The following is a 20,668-nucleotide window of genomic DNA, read 5'->3' on the forward strand; positions in this document are numbered from 1 at the left end:
AGTCACAGATGTCTTCTCCAGAGCTGGCAGAGTAGCAGGAGCTGAAGAGTCCTGCTCAGTCTCTGACTGACAAGCGCCCCCAAAACAAGACACTCCACTGGACCTGGAATCAATTAGCTACCTCAGAAAAGGTCAGGGTCCTCTTGCAGATGGGATTCCACAGTTACAGAGAAAAAAATCTCTGGTGGTGACTCTCACGTGGAATTATTCTGAAGTTGATCTGTGTCTGCTCTGCTGATGTCTGTGCATTCTTTTCACTCATGTTGCAGGAATCAGCTGTGGAGTCCCTCCACCTTTAGAAAATGGGTTTTATTCAGCTGAAGACTTTTTTGCTGGCAGTACCGTTACCTACCACTGCAACAATGGCTACTACTTGTTGGGCGACTCCAGGATGTTGTGTTTGGACAATGGGAGCTGGAACAGCATATCACCGTCTTGCCTTGGTGAGATGTGCTAGACATGTGTCAGCATGGGCTGCCGATCTTGCACTTCTGTGTCTTTGGGTTTGGGTGGGATTTCGTTCCGCAATTGTGCAGGCTGACCAGAGTCTCAGAAATCACACTCCAAAATATTCACATTTCTGAAATATCGTGTTCAGCATTACCTGAAACCAAAACTGCATTCTGGCACCTTTCTCTGTCAGTCCTCTTGTGTGCCCCACCCCCTATACTATGCTATAATAAGCCTGCATTGCACTCCCAGCATCTCTCTTTCAGGTTCATTTAGTCCTGATTTAGCACTCTGCTTCTAACCTGCATATTTCCCTGTGCTTCAGCATGCTGTCAGTGTCCCATACTATCTGACCAGATTCTTTTAGATGTTCCACACGTGGAGGTTGTAATGTTTAATATCAAATGTACTTACTTGAAGATAGTTGATGCTCACAGGATTTCTGATCTAGCAGAGTGATATAAAATATACTGCATAGCACAGTACAAATAAATGCAAGTTACACTTGGCAAAATAATAGCAAGTTCAATCACAATACCAATGTGTTTCCCATTACCAGTCTCTACAGTATGCTCACCATCATGACTCTGGGCCTCCCCAGTAGCTGGGAATGAATATGTGAGTTAAAGCCAGGACAAGTCCATTGCTAGTTTTCTTGTTTTTGTACTCTGTGTTGGCCTGAGGCATGTATTCAGTTTCGGCCCATGCTGATTTGGCTAACAAACAGGGGAGAAGCATTTACACCACCAGTTGATCCACTCAGCTGTTGATAGCTGTTTACCTAAAAGAGAGGCCACCTTCCTGTCCCCTTGTGTTGATGCAGCTTCTTTGTAACAACATTGGTTAGCTACACCCCGCATTACTGCCTGAGAGTCATGGGCAAATCACTTTTGCCCATTTCCTCTGAGCCTTCTCCATCGTGGAGGTTCACTGGTCTGTCACACACACCTGTCAGCCAGGAGCTGCAGCATTAAGAGTGCACTTAGGGCCACAGGTTCACATAGTTTCCACACCACAACTACTTCTGATCAGCTGGATCTGATGTACCAGATGCAGCTGCAGGAGTTGAAAGGTGAGACAGACCAGCATTTTACTGCATACAGAGGACTGGGTGTGACAGTTCTTGTAGGGCCACGTCTCCAGCAGATCGGTGCTGCAGTCCATTAGCTAGTAGCACTTAGATTGCTGCTGTCTTAGTCAAGTCGTGCCTAACATGACAGTTGCAGGGTAACAACCTGGCAAGATTTGTGTTTGATTAGACTCTTTCTGTTGTTATGGCACATAAGTTTTTCAGTCAAGATGAGCAAAAGAAAAGCCAACAGTCTTTTGCCAAAATTAACTTTGGAGTAGGATCCATCTGGTTTCATAGCATCCTGTCTACCAGGACTCCTTCACAACCTCCAGACCATACAGTCCTTGTTCCTCTCTGCTTTTTTCCTTTGCAAATTATACGAAGGCCTAAAAGATGAGCAGTCTCAGAGCAGAAGCTGCAAGGCTGTCCAAATAGTTCGATGTCTGCAGTAGGAAGCATGATGTTGAGAAGGCACCTTCCAGCTTCCCATGTCTCTCATGAAGCAGAGTAGACTAATAGGAAAATGAGAATGTCTTTGGCACCCTGACCCACCTTTAACTTTCTGATTCACGCGCCAGGCAGGTGCTAACAAAGCCTGGTACACCTGGGCCCTGGGGCATCCATTCTTTTTGCTATGTTATGGTTAGTGTCCTTCCACTCTTCCTTACTTTATAAGACATTAAAAGAGGAGCAGTCATTCCAGTTCTGCCATGGTAGCACTTTGCATTCTCCTGATGCTTGTGTAATTGGCAACTGTTTTGATTTTAATATGCATGTCAGAAAGAAACTTTTTTTTTTTCAGGACATTGTTACGTGCTTTTCATGCTGGCCAGACTTATGCAGCAATGAAGAATAAACACACCAATTCAGTAAATTTTGTTGCTTTTTTAACCAAGTTGGGTTTTTGCCCTGAAATGAGCAAAGAACTGCAGCTATATGTCTGCATGGTATACCTAGTTCAACAGCTGTCCTGTAGCAGGGCTTTTAAATGAAAAATTGTTCTCTTTCTCTCTAACAGTCTGGTTTATGTAAAGAATAATCCCTGATGCCAGCATTTTTCAATTAGATACTTTGACCCTTTGCAATTTATGACTCATTGTTTACATACCAAGAACGCTTCTCTACAGTCAGGATTTGAAAGCTGATATGAAGTATTCTGGAGTAAGGGATTTTTATTTTTTTTTTAATGTACAATACCAAGCCACATAAATCTTCAATTGGCATTTCTAGGCACTACTATTGTATAAACAGTTAATTATAGTAACTAATATATTTATAACTCATTTTAAGTTTTCTGGCATCTGCAGGCACTTCTCATTCCTAGACCAATATAATTCTCTTCAGCAAAGATGGGGCTCTAATTATATTTTATGTTCAGAGTGTTTCCCCTCTTGGCTAAGTTTTCCCATTTTCTGGTGGAAAGTGAGATACAGAGGATTTCCCAAGGAAGTGTTTAATGCAGAAGTCCTCCCTCATAGGGTCTGTCCATACTATTAGTAACAGCACATGTTACTAATGTGTTGTTCTTTTACTACTGTAAATCAGTACATCTGTACTGATTCTGTTCTTTTACTGCTTGGAAGCTAGATACTTCTTATGGAAATATTGACTGAAAGTTAATAAGATTTGTCTCTGATTTTCTCACATTTCATATATACTGTATAGTAAATTACATAAAAAGCATAAATATTAATTTAAATACTACATATTTTTAGTAGTGCATCAAAAATGTAATTGAAGTAAATGATTTTCAATTATACTAATTAAAGCGATTCCTCTTGACAGTTAGTGAGACAGAATTTAAAGCAGATGCTTGTTACAAATAACACCCTAGAGACATCTTTTTTGTGTTTCTCTTTTGTAGATGTTGATGAATGCGCTGTTGGATCAGACTGTGATGAACATGCATCTTGTCTCAACACCAATGGATCCTATGTTTGCACTTGCATCCCTCCTTACACAGGAGGTGGTAAAAAATGCACAGGTATGGGACAGAAAAATACCAGGCTAGCCTTTCCAAGGTTCTGTATAGGCCAGTATATTGTTTCCCACTGTGGAAGACAGTTGACAGTAATTGATGTATAGGGAGGGACAGGGCAGGCACGCTCTCATCTCCAGGTCACTTTGGCCTGAATGAGGCTGTGATGAAGTGTCTTGAGAACTCACCTCTCCCTGTGGAGACAGCTGTCCTTGAGATTCTGCACCAAGACTTACACACATGCAAAATCTTCTTGCACATGGAACACATGTGCTGAAGACATGGAAAGGCCACATGATGCAATGTGTCACTTCTCAGAGCAGAGCTGTGCAGTGAAGAAATATTTGAATACAGACATCTGCCTGAATACAAGCATTGAGCTGCCTGTGGAAACATTAAGCAGGGTAACTTTGCATGAAGATGACAAGACAGTAGCATAGGTTGGGATAAAAGGTACCTGAGCTGATTTCATGTCCAAGGCTTGACATGCTGGAATGAGCTTTCCCTCACAGAGGGAAAAATTACTACAAGATGTGTCTCCTTCTGACAACAAATGCAAACTCAGTTATAGAGGGCTCTTCCATATCAAGATTAGCTTTCTTGCAGGAGTCTTCAGTGCCTGTGACTTACATACGGAACAGAGAAAAGCTAGTAAGGCTGTAAACTACTTATGAGCATTTTCCAATGTAGGAAAAAAGCTTCCAAGTAGGAAGCTTTGCCTTCCTACTTTCAGAAAATTCCCAAGGCTATCTCCTGCAACTTGTTTATAAAACCTGGTACTTAGTTATGGTACTGTTAATTTCTCTCTTCCTCCTCAGAACCAGTGAAGTGCCATAATCCAGGAAGTCCAGAGCATGGTCATTTATATGGGGACACTTACAGTGTTGGCAGTGAAGTGACGTTTTCCTGTGAAGAAGGGTTTCAGCTGACAGGAGTGGCTAAACTTACATGCATGGAGTCTGGAGAGTGGAGCTTCCCAATACCATATTGTGAAGGTGTGGTTCCTAGGGAGAATGCTTATTGTAATGTGTGTTGTTAGAGAGGTGGAAGGGAGAAAGTAGTAATGTAGAGCCTTAAGAGACCACAGCAGCTACTGAAACCCTGTCTTAGCAGATCTGGGGCTCAGTGTTGAATTTTCTGTTGTCTTAAGAGATGAAAACACCAATTGAAGCTTTTCCAACAGTTGTCATATTCATAATAGTACTCTTTTATGCAGATTTTGTGAAGTGTCAAAGGTTCAGACTCATTTTAATGCAAGTATTAAAAGTGTCTTTCTTCTCCACCCAGCCTCCCATTTTCAAGGAACTTCTGGGAACGTAATATCTTAAAGATCATTAACTGTGTTTCAGTGGATAAAAAGCAGCCAGAGAGGACAGCCTGGTACATCTACATATATATAGTATAATTGCAGGAATTGTTTCTTTAGAAAACAAGAACTAATGAGGTGAAGCAACAGGGTAAGGTGAAGGCGTGACAAAAACAATGTCAAAAAGCCACTTACTTTGTCCATAGGGAGGGGTGAATATGGAGTCCTCTTGACAGTCAAGCATGTTGTCCATAGAATAGTTCCAACTACCTGTTTCCAGTTAATCCAATTTCTCAGTAAGGTGAAGTCAGATAGAGCCCTTAATGTCGGCTATACCTTAGTCAAGAACCCAGTGTTACCTAGGGTTTTACACCTCTTCAAACCTATATAGAGAAAACAAAGCAAATCCTGATTTTCAATTCTTTTTTATTTGTGTTGTATCAACCTCTCTTGTGATCCTGTCTTTTTAAAGCTATATCCTGTGGTGGTCCAGTTATTCCAGAGAACAGTGCCATTTTGGGCTCAAATTTTACATACCACAATAAGGTGGTGTACAGGTAGGAATTCAGTATGTTTGAAGTGCTATGTTAATAACTGATTGAGAAGCTGGCAAAAAATGAGAGTATGGCTGAATTGAGAGTGGTTGAAATGAAGGAGATGAGCAAGATGAGATTAAAGTAGTGGAAAGACATTTGGTTATGGCAGAACTGAATGTTTACTCCAGTACTACCTCTCTTTGCCCTGCTGAGAAAGATGGTGTGTGCAGGTGTGGATGAAGAGAGAAGAAGGATGGCTGATATGTTGTGCATAAAAAGTTCTGTGTTTGATGGCACTTCTTTTCTTCTAACTCAGATGCAATGATGGATACAAATTGGTGGGTGAAAAAGAAATTCTGTGCCTTGCTAGTGGCATTTGGAATCATCCTCCTCCTTCCTGTGAAATGGTGACTTGTCCTAGCCCACAGAATATCAACAATGGAAAATACACACTCACTGGCACAACCTACCTTTCCTCTGTATCATACACCTGTGACAATGGATACAGGTAAATGCAGGAATGTTCCTGAGCCAAATGAAGGCAGCATACTTGCTAGAAGGTCAAACTTATGTCTGAAAGAGACAAAGCTGGGGTCATTACTCTGAAAGATAAAAATACTGAATAGAATTTAAAAAGGCTTCTTTATATCTTGAAGGTTCTTTCTGTATTTCATCCCAAAATGGAGCAGTTGAAGAAGGTCATTCAAGATTTGCTGTATATATCTATGCAATGCTTTTATTTTACCATCAAAGTCAAAGACATATTTTGAATATTTAGAAAAGTAGTTGTCTTTATTTTTGAAAGTTCTCATTTGTCTTTAAAGATATATCACACCTCTACAGCTTTAGCATATACACAATATTATTTTTGTTATTGTTTTACAGTGGCTTTGGTGGAAGAACCTTGTGAAAGTTAGTAATTTACTCCTTGAACAGTTTGTAGTAGTTACTTTTTCTAGGTTTTATTCTGGTTTACGTTTGTAAGCAATTGTACTGGAAACATATTTTTAATATGCTGCAACTAAAGTTAATACAGTAATGCTATATCCAAGGATGTGGCTTTAAGTGCAGGTTTCTGCCTCTCCTGATATCTGCTTGTACCTCTAGCAGATTTAGTCTGACATAAGCAATCTTAATGGACCTGCTTAGGTCTGCATGTTTCCTGTATTTTCCTGCTGCAAACATTCCCTGTCCAGGTGCAGGCAGGTACGTGAGGTGTGCTTGTCTGGTGAATGTTTTAATTGTGTCAATACAAATGGATACCTCAGCTGCAGTCCGGTATAGAGTTAAGTCATAGATCCAGAGTGTGGGCTTATCTCTACCCCGCTAAACCAGGCAGTGTTTTTACCAGTGTCAGTGCGGTTTTTGACCACGGACTTAGGACATAGCCAACAAATACCACATCAGTTGCAACTCTTTCCCTTTAACTTTCTAGCATAACTTGGTGAGAGAAACCCTCTCTGCTGTGGTCACCACTCAGGGGAAGCCCTCACAAACAGTACCCCTCTTATGCATTATTTCTGGACCTAGGTGTGGACCCAGTCTCTTTCTTCAAGCACCTCTTATGTGCTTTTTCTCTTAAAAATACTTCCACAGGTAGGCAGAGCCCACTGCCCTGACAGGGGCCTGTGGCATATCTGTAAGGGCTTTACAGGTCAATGTTGTTCTCTTCCATTAACCCTTGAGCTCATTTCAGTCAACAGAACATGGGAGTCTAATACTTCTCGAGACTAAATTGTAAGGAATCAGACACACATGTGTAGGGCTCTCAGATGACATGGAACCTACTGGGAATCCATAGCCAGCTGACATAGCAGCTGGAGGCCAGGGGGTTTACCCACTGCATCTCAGGGTGGTGTTGAATACCTCTGTTTAGACAACTGCGTCACACTTTTTGTACCAATGCATTGCTGGAAACCGAAAAACACCATCAACTTCAAATGTATGTGGCCATTCACTCAAGCAAAATGCTTTACCTTCTGAAGGAACTGAATGCCTTTCTGTAAACAAACCTTAACTGGAGCATTTCCTTCAGTTTTCTGAGTGAAGATAGTGTTTAAGTCATTGAGTGAATCAGGTCTCAGACTGAGGCCTAGTTGTAAGTCTCAAGATTGGTGTGATGTTGATAGCATATCAGTAAATCTTTAAGCTTAAATAAATATTTAAGCACCCCATAACTTTTTTTTGTGGCTCAAAGATGGGCAAAGCTACAGCAGAAGTTATGTGTGTCTGCGCAGCATATTGAGGCCCCACCTGAATTTCACCAGCTGTCTCTTCAAAATCATCTGAAGATCAGCTTTTTTGGCAGCATCAGCAGTGCTTTTTCATGAACAGAGAGTGAGACTGTGGCCTCCACTGAAGCCAGTGAGAGACTCCCTTTGGTTTCACTGGGGCCAGGAAGTCAGGGAGAAGCAAAGCACCTCTTTCCCTCTCTGTTCCTCACCTGGACTGAAATGGCAGCCTTAATAATGATCTTTGTGTCTCAGTCTTCAGGGACCTTCTACACTTGTCTGTGCATCTTCAGGGAACTGGAACAGCACACCTCCAGCTTGCAACATTGTCTCCTGTGGATCCCCTCCTGCCATCAAAGATGCCGTCATCAGTGGAAATAACTTTACTTTTGGACACACTGTCTCTTACACGTGTAAGGAAGGGTATGTAGATTAGCACTACTGGACTAATAGTCAGGATCAGTAAATCTGATGCACTGCTTCACAAGTCCTTTAAAACTGCACACTAATCCATTTTTACTGCTTCTGTCTTAACTCTCTTGAACTTAAATGTGATAGAAGTTTTTTGTCAGCTGTCAAGTTAGTATGGGACACATAGGCATTTCTTAAAGTAGATTCACAGCAGCTGAATACACTCTGGAATAGAAGAATGGAGAAGGGTCATGGGGAATGATAGACCAGTTCAAGCCCTGCCCCTTGGAGCTACTACAGATCTAGTACTTCTGTGGTAAACTCAAGGCCCTGATGATAAAGAATTCCTTATGTCTCTTCAGGCTATAAGAAACGGGTTTGGTGTGTTTTGAGAACTGTTTTGGTGTTCTAAATTCTGATTCCTTAAAACTCTTAACTCCTCGTTTATTGAGGTGCATTGTTTTAATTTGATTTCTGTCTATTTGGTGTAGTGACCTTTTCAGACTGCATTTCACCAAAGATGAGGCTCCATTTTGATTATGTCAAGCATGACTATAATGCTGGACTCTGATCCTGCAAGAACCTTTGTGCATGCTGTGAGCCTGTGAGCAGTCCCATTGAATTTCTTGCAACTGTTCTGTCCAAAAGGCAGAGCATGTATGCAGAGCTTTTGCCAGGTCAGGCCCTAAGTGAGTGGAGGATTTTCTGCTCCTTCTTGATGTGATAAGTCAATCCACCTTTTTCTTATAAACTGGTTTTGCAATGTTACTTGAAATGTAATTGAAGCAAAGCATCCTTTCTCTGTTCTCTTAACTGTATTATGATTTTAAAAGCTGCTTCTCTTTCTTGTGCAAGCATTTTAAATGGGATAGGATAGCAGCATTTAAAGAGGGTCACAGCTGTCTGTGACAATGAATAGAGTGGATCATATTAAACATTGGCATGATAAGCTCTTTTTTCTGGAGTCCAGTCATGAGGCTTTGAAAACAAACCCTGCAGACAAGACAAAGCACTTTTACAGATATTGCCATCAAAATCTGAACAAACAGTTTTCAGCCTAGAGCTGGAAAGAGTCATTGGGAAGTTTGCAGTAGTTATTGTTTCTTTTGCTTTCTGTGAGAGCACACTACAGAGATTTCAAAACTGAGGAAGAAGATAGTCACAGGTACTGTGACTATTCTGTTTCATGTTTAAGCAGCAGGGTTTTAAGTGGGGTAATGAGCAGCATGAAATAATGCCTGTCACTGCATCCCAGAGACAGATTAGAGAAATACAGCTACACTAACAGTAATCATGTGGTAGAATTTCATCATAAAAGATGGGGGGCTTTTAACTCAGCATTAATTTTTTTATTGACTTTTATAACAATTTTTACAGTGGTTTCTTAAGAGGAAGTCATTACAAAATTGCCAGGTGCATTATTGGCAAGAGCATTTCTGGGTTTCTCTCTGCTTGCAAGTGTGAAAATAGATTGATGTGGCTGATACAGGAACCCAAAAGGCCTTTATGGGCTTTTCATCTCTTTCTTCTCCATTCAGTTTTGCTAACGGGGAAGAATTTCTTGGTGGGATTGTTTCTTTGAGGCTTGTATGGACTGTCACAGCACGGTACTAGGTATGTTGTAGTAATTTCAACCAAAAGAATTTCAGGAATGATAATCAGATGGACAGTCAAGAGAGAAGCAATATACACAAGGTGTGCTGGGATATCCCTCATTATGATACCTCACCCACGTACATGTAGGCTTTAAGATTTTCCTTTTGAAGTTGATCGTAGCTTTTGTAAAGAATTCTGTTCTTTCAGGGTGTTAGCAAGAAAGCTTGTGCTGCTGGGGCTTCAGGAAACTGCAGGCAGTGTTTGACAATGCTTGTCTTTTTGACTTCCTATGTGGTTTCCTTATCCACAGTTACACGTTAGTTGGCCCTGCAACCATAGAGTGCTTAGCCAGCGGCAAGTGGAGTGTGAGCCACCAGCAGTGCCTGGCAGTATCCTGTGATGAACCACCCCATGTGGAAAATGCATCACCAGAGAGTGGCCACCGCCTCTTTGGTGATACAGCTTATTACTTCTGCTCAGATGGCTACAGCCTGGCTGATAACTCTCAACTGCTTTGCAATGCGGAAGGGAAGTGGGTGCCTCCAGAGGGCAGGGAGATGCCCCACTGCATTGCTGATTTCTGTGAAAAGCCATCCACCGTCTCATACAGTATCCTGGAGTCCATTAGTAAAGCCAGGTTTGCAGCTGGCTCCATCGTAAGCTTCAAGTGCATGGAAGGCTTTGTTCTGAACACTTCAGCCAAGATCGAGTGCCTTCGAGGGGGCCAGTGGAATCCTTCTCCTTTGAACATCCAGTGCATCCCCATTCGCTGCGGAGAGCCTCCCCACATTAGCAATGGCTATGCCAGTGGGGCCAACTACAGCTTTGGAGCAGTGGTGGCTTACAGCTGCAACAAGGGCTTCTACATCAAGGGAGAGAAGAAGCGGACCTGTGAGGCCACTGGCAACTGGAGTGGCAGTTTGCCCACATGCCACCCAGTGTCCTGTGGGGAACCTCCACAGCTTGAGAATGGCTTTATTAAGGTACAGACTGAGTTTTCTCATCTGCCTGGTACCATAGCAAACTGAGTATGTCTTCACAATGGCCACTAATGGGGTTTTCGTTCTCCTGTTTTGCTCTTCTGTTAAAATTGGGAAGCACGTGACTGGATGGAATAAGCAAAGGGAAAAATGGGAGGATTTGCAGGAGAATCACGTATGAAAAGCATGGACACTTCTATGGGATTTCCTATCTTAAAGTGGGTTTTCAATTAGGAGACTCAAGATGTGACAATCAGTTGATTTCTTTGATGTCTTAACTCTTCATTTGTTTGGTCCATGGGTGGTTTTCCACTGCCATCTGGAGACATTTGAAGTGCTGTTGTCAGTTCACAAACTTTGCTCTTTTCAGTGTTACAGAAAAACCTGATTTGTAATAGATAAATCATCTTGGGATAATTTTACTCCTTTCAATGCAAACACACTAATTTACTGAAGTCATAACTTCCCTTCCCTTACCAAATTACATTGCAACAATGCATGAAGTTGTGTCAACCCAAACTTGTAACAACTACTTAACCTGTGTTGTGCTTTGATGCACAAGGTTAATATTGTGGCAAGGAAGATCAAAAACACTATGTAAAGTTTAACTAAATTTTTAAGTCATTTTTCTTCTGAATATCCCCCCTCCTTCCTTAAATCTAGCCACCAGGGAATCTGCATTTGCTGAAGATTGTTGGGGGGGGGAGGGAAGGTTTGCATCCCAGCTCCTACATGGGCTTCCATCAGTAATAGCAACAATTTCTGTTCAGACTCCCACACAGGTACATCCTCTAATTAATGTATATCATGTGTTGTCTTCCTTAGGTAGGATCTCTCCTCCAGATACTCCTTCCTGTTCCAGCCATTTTTTAATACCTCAGTCAGATCTCAGCCTGCAACTCAAGAGCATACAGCTGCATACACGGCGCTTATAAATGCCTCCTACTAGTAGTACATCTGAGGGCTCCAGCCTTGAATATGCCTGTGAGCTAAAGAATTATAACAGCAATAGGCCATTTCATGGCAGCTTCTCCTGACCCATTTCCTCTCTGTCTTGCTGTCTACACATCTTTTGGCCTCATGGGTCAGGAAGGGGGAAAGCAGAGGAAATACTTTCTAGCTTTTACCTTTTAAGCCTTGAATTTTCTGTTTTCTTTTGATAGTGATCTCCGATTTCCTGACAGCAGAGGGCATCATTTGAGGCAGGACATTCTCTGTCAGTTATTTGCATTCATTCCTTTGCAGACAGCCTTCACTGCTGTGTGGGTTCAGCTAGAAGCTAGACCGAAAGAATACAAGAAGTAAAATCAGCCTCCTATTGCCCCAACCATGCTTCATTTCAGACATGTCCCTGTCTTACCTGTTTTGCAGGAAACAACTGGACGCTTCTTTGAGAATCAAGCAAATTATCAGTGTGAGTCTGGCTACCATATGGTTGGGAGCTCAGTGTTTATCTGCCAAGCCAATCGGCAATGGTACAGTGAATCACCTCCTTCCTGTGTTCCCCTCAGCTGTGGAAAACCACCACCCATCCAGCATGGCTACTCCAAGGGAGAAACTTTTGATATGGGCTCCAGAGTTGAGTTTTTCTGTGATGAAGGCTATGAGCTAATTGGAGATGTTTCCTGGACATGTCAGAAGTCTGGGAAATGGAGCAAAAAGCAAAGCCCAAAGTGTGTGCCAACAAAATGTCCAGAACCACCCTTGGCAGAAAACCAGCTGGTCTTGAGAGAGGTGTCTTACCAAGTCGGTGTTGTACAGTTCTCCTGCAAGGAGGGTTATGTTTTGCATGGCTCCTCTATACTGAAATGCTTGCCCTCCCAACAGTGGAATGATTCCTTTCCCTTCTGCAAGGTTGTACAGTGTCCTGCACCTCCATACATCCCCTTCAGTGACCCCTTGACTTCATCTCTACATTTTGGTAGCACTGTGAAATACATCTGCGTGGATGGGTTTTTACTGAAGGGTGAGTCTACCATCAAGTGCCAGGCTGATGGCACATGGAGCTTGCCTTTGCCGGAATGTATTCCTGTGGAGTGCCCCCAGCCAGAAGAAATTCACAATGGCATTGTTGATGTGCAGGGCCTCACCTTTCTTAGCACAGCCCTCTATACATGTAAACCAGGCTTCGAACTGGTGGGGAACACAACTATCCTCTGTGGAGAGGATGGCCAGTGGCTTGGAGGAAGGCCATCTTGCAAACCTATTCAATGCCCAAGGCCTAAGAAGATCCTCAATGGCAAATACTCATTCACAAACTTCCATTATGGACAGACTGTTAGGTATTCCTGTGACAGAGGTTTCCAGCTCCAAGGGGAGGAAACTCTGAGATGCCTAGAGACAGGGGATTGGAGTACAGAGGTTCCCTCCTGCAAAGCCATAAATTGCCCACCCCCCCAGCCCATCGAGAATGGCTTTGTGGAGGGTGCAGATTATAGCTATGGGGCCATGGTCATTTACAGCTGTGTGCCAGGCTTCCAGCTGTCTGGCCTTGCCATGCAGACCTGTGAAGAATCAGGCTGGTCTAGCTCCACACCAACCTGCCTCCCAACAGACTGTGGCCTGCCTCCTCACATTGACTTTGGGGAGTACATGCAGGTGAGACATGGGGAAAGACGTTCTGACCAGGAGAGTGTAACAGAGAGCCCCTCCCTTTCACATATGTTACTGGCTGACAGTTTGAAAGACTTCAAAAGTTCTCTGAAGGAGGACAGTGCAATGCAGCTCACCACTTTCTTATTTGGAACTGTAATTTTATACACATGTTACTCTGGCTACGAGCTGCTGGGGAACCCTGTTTTAGCTTGCCAAGAAGATGGGACTTGGAACGGCACTGCCCCTGCCTGCATCTCAATAGAGTGCACCTTGTTGTCACCACCTGAGAATGGTTTTTTACATTTCACTGAGAACACACTTGGTAGTGTTGTGCAGTACAGCTGTAAGCCAGGGTTCATACTCGTGGGCTCTGACACACGACTGTGTTTGCCAAGTCGGCAGTGGAGTAACACTGCTCCATACTGCAACGCAATAACATGCAGCTCACCTACCCATCTTATGAATGGGAACATAAGAGGGGAAAAATACACGTATGGGAGTGTTGTCTACTATGAGTGTGATCCTGGATACCAGTTAAATGGCCCCACAGAGAGGAGATGCCAAGAGAACCAGAAGTGGGATGGCAGTGAACCGATTTGCATTCCTGTTTCCTGCAGCCCACCACCAGTTTTGGAGAATGGTCAGGTGACTGGAGAGGAGTACACATTCCAGAGACATACAGAGTACAAATGCAATGAAGGTTTCCTGTTAGATGGGGACAGGAGTAGAGTCTGCCTTGCAAATGGAACCTGGAGTGGAATCACTCCAGTTTGCAAGGCTGTGACCTGTCCTGCGCCACTGCCTCCTTCCAATGGTAGAACTAGTGGCTCAGACTTTGGCTTTAAGAAAGAAGTGCACTATCATTGCAATGAAGGATATAGCCTGCAAGGAGTGTCTACGCTTACCTGTCAGAGTGATGGTACCTGGAATTCAGATGCTCCACACTGTGAACCAGTCATTTGTGGGCCTCCTGAAGACATCTCCCATGGCTTTCTGAATGGCTCAGGCTTTACTTATGGGGAATTTGCCCAGTATGTGTGCTTCCCTGGTTATGAGCTGCATGGCAATCCTTTAAGGCAATGTTTGTCCAATGGCTCCTGGAGTGGAAGCCTTCCATCTTGTGTACCTTGTTTGTGTCCTATGCCACAGATTCAGAATGGGGTCATTCTTGGCACAGATTTCAGCTGTGGGAAAATTGCCCAGTTTCAGTGCCTGGAGGGCTTCAGACTGCTAGGGCCTTCTGAAGTCACCTGTGAGGCAGCTGGCAAGTGGAGTTCTGGGTTTCCTCGCTGCGGGCAGATTTCCTGCGGCTCTCCACCCATCATCCCCAACACATTTATCAATGGGAGCAGCTCTGCAGATGAGAACACCATCATCTATACCTGCTTGACAGGTTTTGTCATGCAGGGGAGTCCAGAACTGACTTGTGTGGAGACTGGTGTCTGGAAGAAGCCCTACCCAAGCTGTGAGCTGTTAAGCTGTGGCCCACCACCTTCTGTCCCAAATGCAGAGATTCTTGGAAACACTTACACCTATGGGAGCAAGGTTCAGTACAGGTAAGAATTCTGCCGTTCTGTTTCCATAAAATCTCTGAAGGAATGAAGGTGGAAGGTTTATGCACCCTCAGTTAGTACAACTTTTTAAAAAACCTGGAAGAAAAGTTATGCCCTATCACATGGTCAGACTGGAAAAGTCCACGTTCCCATGCACTTGTAAAATACGACTTGAACCACTGTCAAAACTCCAGCAAGGTATTTCAGCCTGTGGGGATGCAGTCCTCCAGTGCTTTTAGTTTTCCATTCACCTTTGTGTTTCTCTTCTCTGCCTCTGAAACACTGGTCTTGGACATTCAGGTTTTCTTAGCAGGCGGCAGCAACAGTCAGCAGGGTATACAATTTTTCTTGCCTTTTGATACCCCATCTACATTTTTGTCTGGCTTCAGGTGCCTGTTGTAATACAAAAGGGCTGATCTCCCTCTTGTCCCATTTTCTGTACTGCAACAGTGCAGGTGTTCCTTATGCAAAGTTACTCCTTTGTCAGGTATGAGAGAAAGGGGTTTTTGTTAATTTACTGAAGTGTGCACACTACAATCTCTTCTCCAAAGTGAGGAGTTCCTTGTCAGAAGGGAAGATGAGTTTCTGTCAGTAAAAGCAAATAATAGTATGGGACAGAACTGGGAGATGGCATGTGGGTTAATTTAGCAGTATGGGTCATTTCCATGCAGCTTTAACAAGGTGAAGGGAGTGTTTGTGTCTGCCTTTCTACAAGTGAACCCACTTGTGCAAGCCAGTTGAGTTGCTCTTGGTCAAGCACCATGTGGAATAGAGCGAATCAGCCTTAAATGTCAGCAAATGTCTCAGCCTGTGCTCAGCCTGAGGCTTGGTTTGTTCTTGAAAGAGAGATCATCTTTAGAATTGCTTGACACTCACACACTGTTTACCTAACCAAAAGCCTTCCTTCCAAAGGAAGGGCAGTGCAGGAACTGCTTTAAAGCATTCAGTACCTTCCAAGCACTAAAGCCACCAACTCACTTTCCATTGTGATGCTGCAGCAGCATGAAACAGCTGGAGATGAAGTCTGAAGCTTCCAGCTCTTGCAAAAGAATAAGTTTAGTCCAGGCATGCTTCTTACAGGGTTGCCTTGAAATAATAGAGAAATCCCAAAGTGTGGTTATGAACAACTAATGCTGAAAAATGACTGTCTGACTGTAATGAATAGGTTAGCTCATCCCTAGCTGTGTCTCTGTGGTCAGGTCTTCATGCTGTGTTGCAGATGCCTGGAAGGCTACACAATGGTGACAGAGGTGGATGTATGCATTTGCCAGGAAGATGGACAGTGGTCTCCTCAAAGTATTTCCTGTTGCCCCAGAAAGTGTCCCCTCCCAGGAAATACCACCCGTGTAATTGTAGTTGGGGACAACTTCACTGTGAACACAAACATCACACTGTCATGTGTAGAAGGCTATACTCTGCTGGGAGCAAGCACATCTACATGCAAGGTATAGTGTTATTTGCACTGTTTTATTTTGCTGGCTTTCTTGAATTGAAGAGTCCTCCTCATGCCCTCCTTAGCTTTTGGCCCTTAATTGCACGTAACAAAAGAAGTAAAGCATGGACTAGAAAATATTATATGCTTCCTTGTTGCCCAGTAAGAGCAATTATTAGTTTTCTGTGTATAGACTTTCAGATCTAGAAGTTATTGATTCCTTCTTCCATTGAAAACTAATGCTGTCCTTTAGAAAAGCATTCCTTTTATCACATTTCAGGGAATAAATCATGTCCAAGATTTTAAAAAATCATGCCCGAGATTTCTAATATATTTTGAGGATTGTGTGCAGAGCTCTTTTTCTGCACGGTAACAGGCAACACACATTTTAATCCACTGTGCAGCTGTAGAAACTTGAATCCTCTGTATGTTAAAGAGTAAACATCCTCATCAGTTCTGCTAGTAACATCTTGTCACATTAGATGTGGACAACCTTGACTTAAGCTTAGACTCTTTAAAGTCAGTACTTTAAAGTCTGCTCATAGGAGAAAAGCTCTCTCTTCAGGTATCAGCCTTCCCTTATAGAGTCTGGGAAGGCAGCTGAAGTAGTCATGGTGTAGACATTCACCCAGGAGAGAAGTACAGAACATGCAGTCGGACAGCTGTTGTTATTCTTCTCCTGATGTGTTATTCCCTGAGCTATTAGGTGACCTTGTACAAGTGAATTTGCTTTTCCAAGCTTCTATTGCCCTGTTTACTTTTTGTTCCTTCTGCCCTGTAAGTCTAAGCTGAACATTCCTGCCAAAGCTGAGTTCCAGTCTATGTTGACATCTTAGAAGTGTTACTTAAGTTACTGGATTTTATTAAGGATTGCATAGATTGTATTAACCACATCTGTACACCCACAGCCATTGTATGCTTTTACTATGGTTTTCCTAGCTTTTTCATTAAAATGGGCGTTAAGCATATAAAGTGGTGCCTTCACACTTTTAATTAAATTTCTTTTTCAGGAGAGTGGCATTTGGGTGCCTCCATTTTCTGATGATGTCTGCATTCCTGTGTCCTGTGGGACCCCAGAGTCTCCAGAGCATGGATTTATGGTTGGCACTAAATACAATTACAAAGACATGGTTCTTTATAAGTGTGATTCTGGCTATGAATTACAAGTAAGCAAGCTCAAATCTCCAGCACTCTGAACATTTAGTTGTCAATCTTCATTTCTTATGTGATAACTCTAAGAGTATAATACGTATGGTTCATATTGATATATTCCCTTAATTGCCACTGAAGTTGGACATCTGCTGTTGTTGTTGTTGTTGTTGTTATCCGTAGAATGTTCCTGGTATGTCTAGAATAGTCCTTGAATTACTTAGGTTTATAATTGAAGCAAATATAAGCATCCTGTTGAGAGATACATGTTCAGCAGATAACCTTTCAGTGTTGTACTTCTTTTAACAGAAGGTTTTTTCAGCCCTCTGCAAATAACATCATTATATGTGCTTGTGACCTTAAATCATGTAAGAGTTAATTTTTCATGTATTGCTCTTTTGAACTGGTTCTCTAGCTAGAGTTAGATTGCATTCTTCCCTTGATTTCATGATGTCCCAAGCATTATGTCTGCTGTATTGTGCCTCTCAGACTCAGGAGGTCCTGATAAACCCTACTGCCCCCACTTCTGTGATATTGCTAGGTGGTATAGAACTGGTATCTCTTGTTTTAGTAAGGCAGAGAGATTCCAGTTTGTTCAATGGCAGCTTTATTCCTGGCTGGAGGAGGAAACAAAGTTCTTTTCTGTCCATTTTTCTTATTATGAACATTGAGCTTTTATCTGCCTGAGTTCTGGAGCAGCGCTGCTGTCCTGTTACCAGGACTCAGGCTAGCCAGTTCAGAGCTGCCTCAGGTATGTTTTCCAAAGGTGCACTCAGCTTTTGAAATTAATTCAGAAAAGAACATATGTTTCTGAGGCACAGCATGGCCTCCACCATCCCCAGGGGATGGCAGAGTAGGGCACAGTCGAGTCTAGAGGCATGCGGTGATGGGGTGTCTCCAGGGCAGAGGCTGTCTCTTAACACCATGTTTTTGAAAGTACCAAGCAGAATGCAGGATTGTGCTTCCTTTGTACTGCCATAGCACCAGTAATGTGTTAAGAACTTCATGCATGTGAAGACCAGTCAGGAGTGAATTTCACCCAGTCTCTCAGTATAAAAGTAAGGAGAGTTTAGAGAATGCTTAGGTAAAAATAGATTTAATTTGCATTATACTGCCACGTATGTAATATCACTGGAGACAGAAGGGTGGGTTGGTATTTCGACAGATAGGTAGAGTTGCTGTGTCAAGTTATTTTTGGAGGTAGTAAACCAGTGCTTTCATACAGTAAAAAGTCCTTCCAGGCTTTGTATTCCAGCTTCACCACCTAGCGTCAATCTGTCTCCCTGCCATTGAAAGCAAGTCCTGCTGTTTTTTTCCTTTGGGAAAAGTCTATTGGGTGTGATGCCATAAAACACTCGTGTCAAACAGCTGCCCTTGCCAATGGGTTTGCTTTGTAATTAAAGTATAACTTCAAGGGAAAAAATTAGACTTTGATCTTTATGTCTTGAAATAAATCCTGGGCTATTAGATTGTCTATAAAGCCTGTATGTAAGAGAGAAATAACTTTCTTTATAGGCAGATATAAAGAATGAGTGTTTGGGATGTGGTCAAAAACAGTACATTACATTTATAAAACACAAACTTGTACTGTTGTTGAAAAATTGCTAGTTAGATTTTCACTTAAATGTATCCTGGAAGGAGAAAATTTGTCATCATAGCACATTGCTAGGAACAAGAATGATAAAACTGACAAGAAAGATGATAGTCTAGGGAGAAGGACAGAAGAACTCACTAATTGGCCCCACAAACTTTTGATTTTAAACAATACCCATCATTCTGCAGGAAGGAGTTCAACCCTAAACTCTGCTAATAAACTTCATCTGTAGCATTTAACTGTCTCTTTATATGGGTTGCTCATGGAGGGAAATATCATGGCCTTGCTGTATGCTAGAGTTGATGAGAGAAAAGAGTTGACTAAGCAAAGTTGTTCTTTGAATATTTTCTTTTGTTTCACAGGGTGATGCAGAACGGACTTGCCAAGAAGACAGGCTTTGGAGTGGCACAGTGCCAGTGTGCAGAAGTATGTTCCAACCTGAGTTTGTTACTTCATGTTAATCATGGGTGATTTTACACAACAGAAAACACTAACGCTCATTTTGCTTTATAACTCATACTGTCTGCATTTGCCTAAAAATTTTTGGTAAGTACCACTGATAACAGCCTGGAAGATCTGCAGAATTGCTGGTGTGTGCAGGTATAGTGAGAAGGAAATCACTACACCTTTCTGCCTTGCTCCTGTATCTGTAAGAAAGCTGTGCAGACAGCTTCCACGTTTAAATAGTTCCGACACTTGCAGTCATGATTTCTGGGGTTACTGAGGACCTGTGAAGATGCTAGCTGCCAGGAGTTGCAGGTACATAGCATCCTCAGATGTAACTCTGTGGATACTCATTCTTAAAGGTACATACTTCTGTGAGATGTCTGATGCTCACTGACTGCAGTGCCAAAATAGGAGTTGTCTACATAAATACATGGACTTCAACTATTGGCTGTAAGTGGCAACAGTGGAATTTCTCGAGGCTTCCCTGCCAGCACAGCTGCAATAGATTCTGTCTTTTATCAGGAACTGGAAGAACCAAGCATGATACTCTGTTGCTATTCAGAAGTAAATATCTGGGAATGCCTAGACGAATGCTATGTTCTTTCCCTGTTTCTCAGAGTAAAACCTATGGAGGTGTGAACAGGACAGGCCATATGCATTATGTCTGATTGGAACATATTCCTCATGTTACAGGAGTATCATGTGGACCCCCAGACGTGATAGAAAATGGATCTGTTCAGGGAGAGGAGTTCCTGTCTGGCAGTGAGGTTTTTTACAGCTGTGACCCTGGCTTTGAGCTGCAGGGACCAAGCCGAAGGATTTGCCACGTTGACAAAAAGTGGAACCCGTCTGCCCCTTCATGCACACGTAAGTAGCAAGCAGAGCAACATGGTGGCAGTTTTTCAGGACAGCTGGAGAACAAACTGAGTGCTTTTGCTGGCTTCCTCCCAGTCTCCCCCCTCCAGCTGGAGGGCTGTAACAGGAGAAGCCAGAGGAAAAGTCAGCAGAGAGGTTGTCATTGGCAGTTCCTCTCTGATCTGAAGGGAGCTCCTTTTGGCACATTAAAGTGAACATGCATAGAATCATGCTCAAGTCAGTAGGGGCAGAACATGGCCTGCTGTATTTGATTTGCCTTTCATTGTGGTATGCAGGGCCTTGGACATCCTGTGCTGGGATGGTTCATCTCTGCCATGCCAAGGCTAATATATTCTGGCCACTCTGTATGTCTGGAGATCAAGACTCTGCTCCTCAGGATCAAATCTTGGCTCTCTGTGAAGCAGAGGATGATTAACTGTGGGAGCATGGAGAGAAGGATTTATGACTTCGTTCATACAGCTT

General features: G+C 42.8%; 1 protein-coding gene across 1 annotated transcript in view; it reads left to right on the forward strand.

Annotated features, from left to right (window-relative positions):
* The window catches only part of SVEP1 (sushi, von Willebrand factor type A, EGF and pentraxin domain containing 1), a 134,708-nt gene that overhangs the window by 93,250 nt on the left and 20,790 nt on the right, over positions 1 to 20,668 (forward strand). The window contains exons 31-41 of the mRNA XM_074931869.1: positions 270 to 443; positions 3,387 to 3,506; positions 4,319 to 4,495; positions 5,279 to 5,363; positions 5,659 to 5,850; positions 7,829 to 7,996; positions 9,891 to 10,563; positions 11,932 to 14,711; positions 15,928 to 16,158; positions 17,156 to 17,306; positions 19,246 to 19,309. Coding sequence (XP_074787970.1) covers positions 270 to 443; positions 3,387 to 3,506; positions 4,319 to 4,495; positions 5,279 to 5,363; positions 5,659 to 5,850; positions 7,829 to 7,996; positions 9,891 to 10,563; positions 11,932 to 14,711; positions 15,928 to 16,158; positions 17,156 to 17,306; positions 19,246 to 19,309 — 4,815 coding nt within the window. The remainder of the gene's footprint in view (positions 1 to 269; positions 444 to 3,386; positions 3,507 to 4,318; positions 4,496 to 5,278; positions 5,364 to 5,658; positions 5,851 to 7,828; positions 7,997 to 9,890; positions 10,564 to 11,931; positions 14,712 to 15,927; positions 16,159 to 17,155; positions 17,307 to 19,245; positions 19,310 to 20,668) is intronic.

Source organism: Athene noctua, chromosome Z (assembly GCF_965140245.1).
Source record: "Athene noctua chromosome Z, bAthNoc1.hap1.1, whole genome shotgun sequence".
NCBI classification, from domain to species: Eukaryota; Metazoa; Chordata; class Aves; order Strigiformes; family Strigidae; genus Athene; species Athene noctua.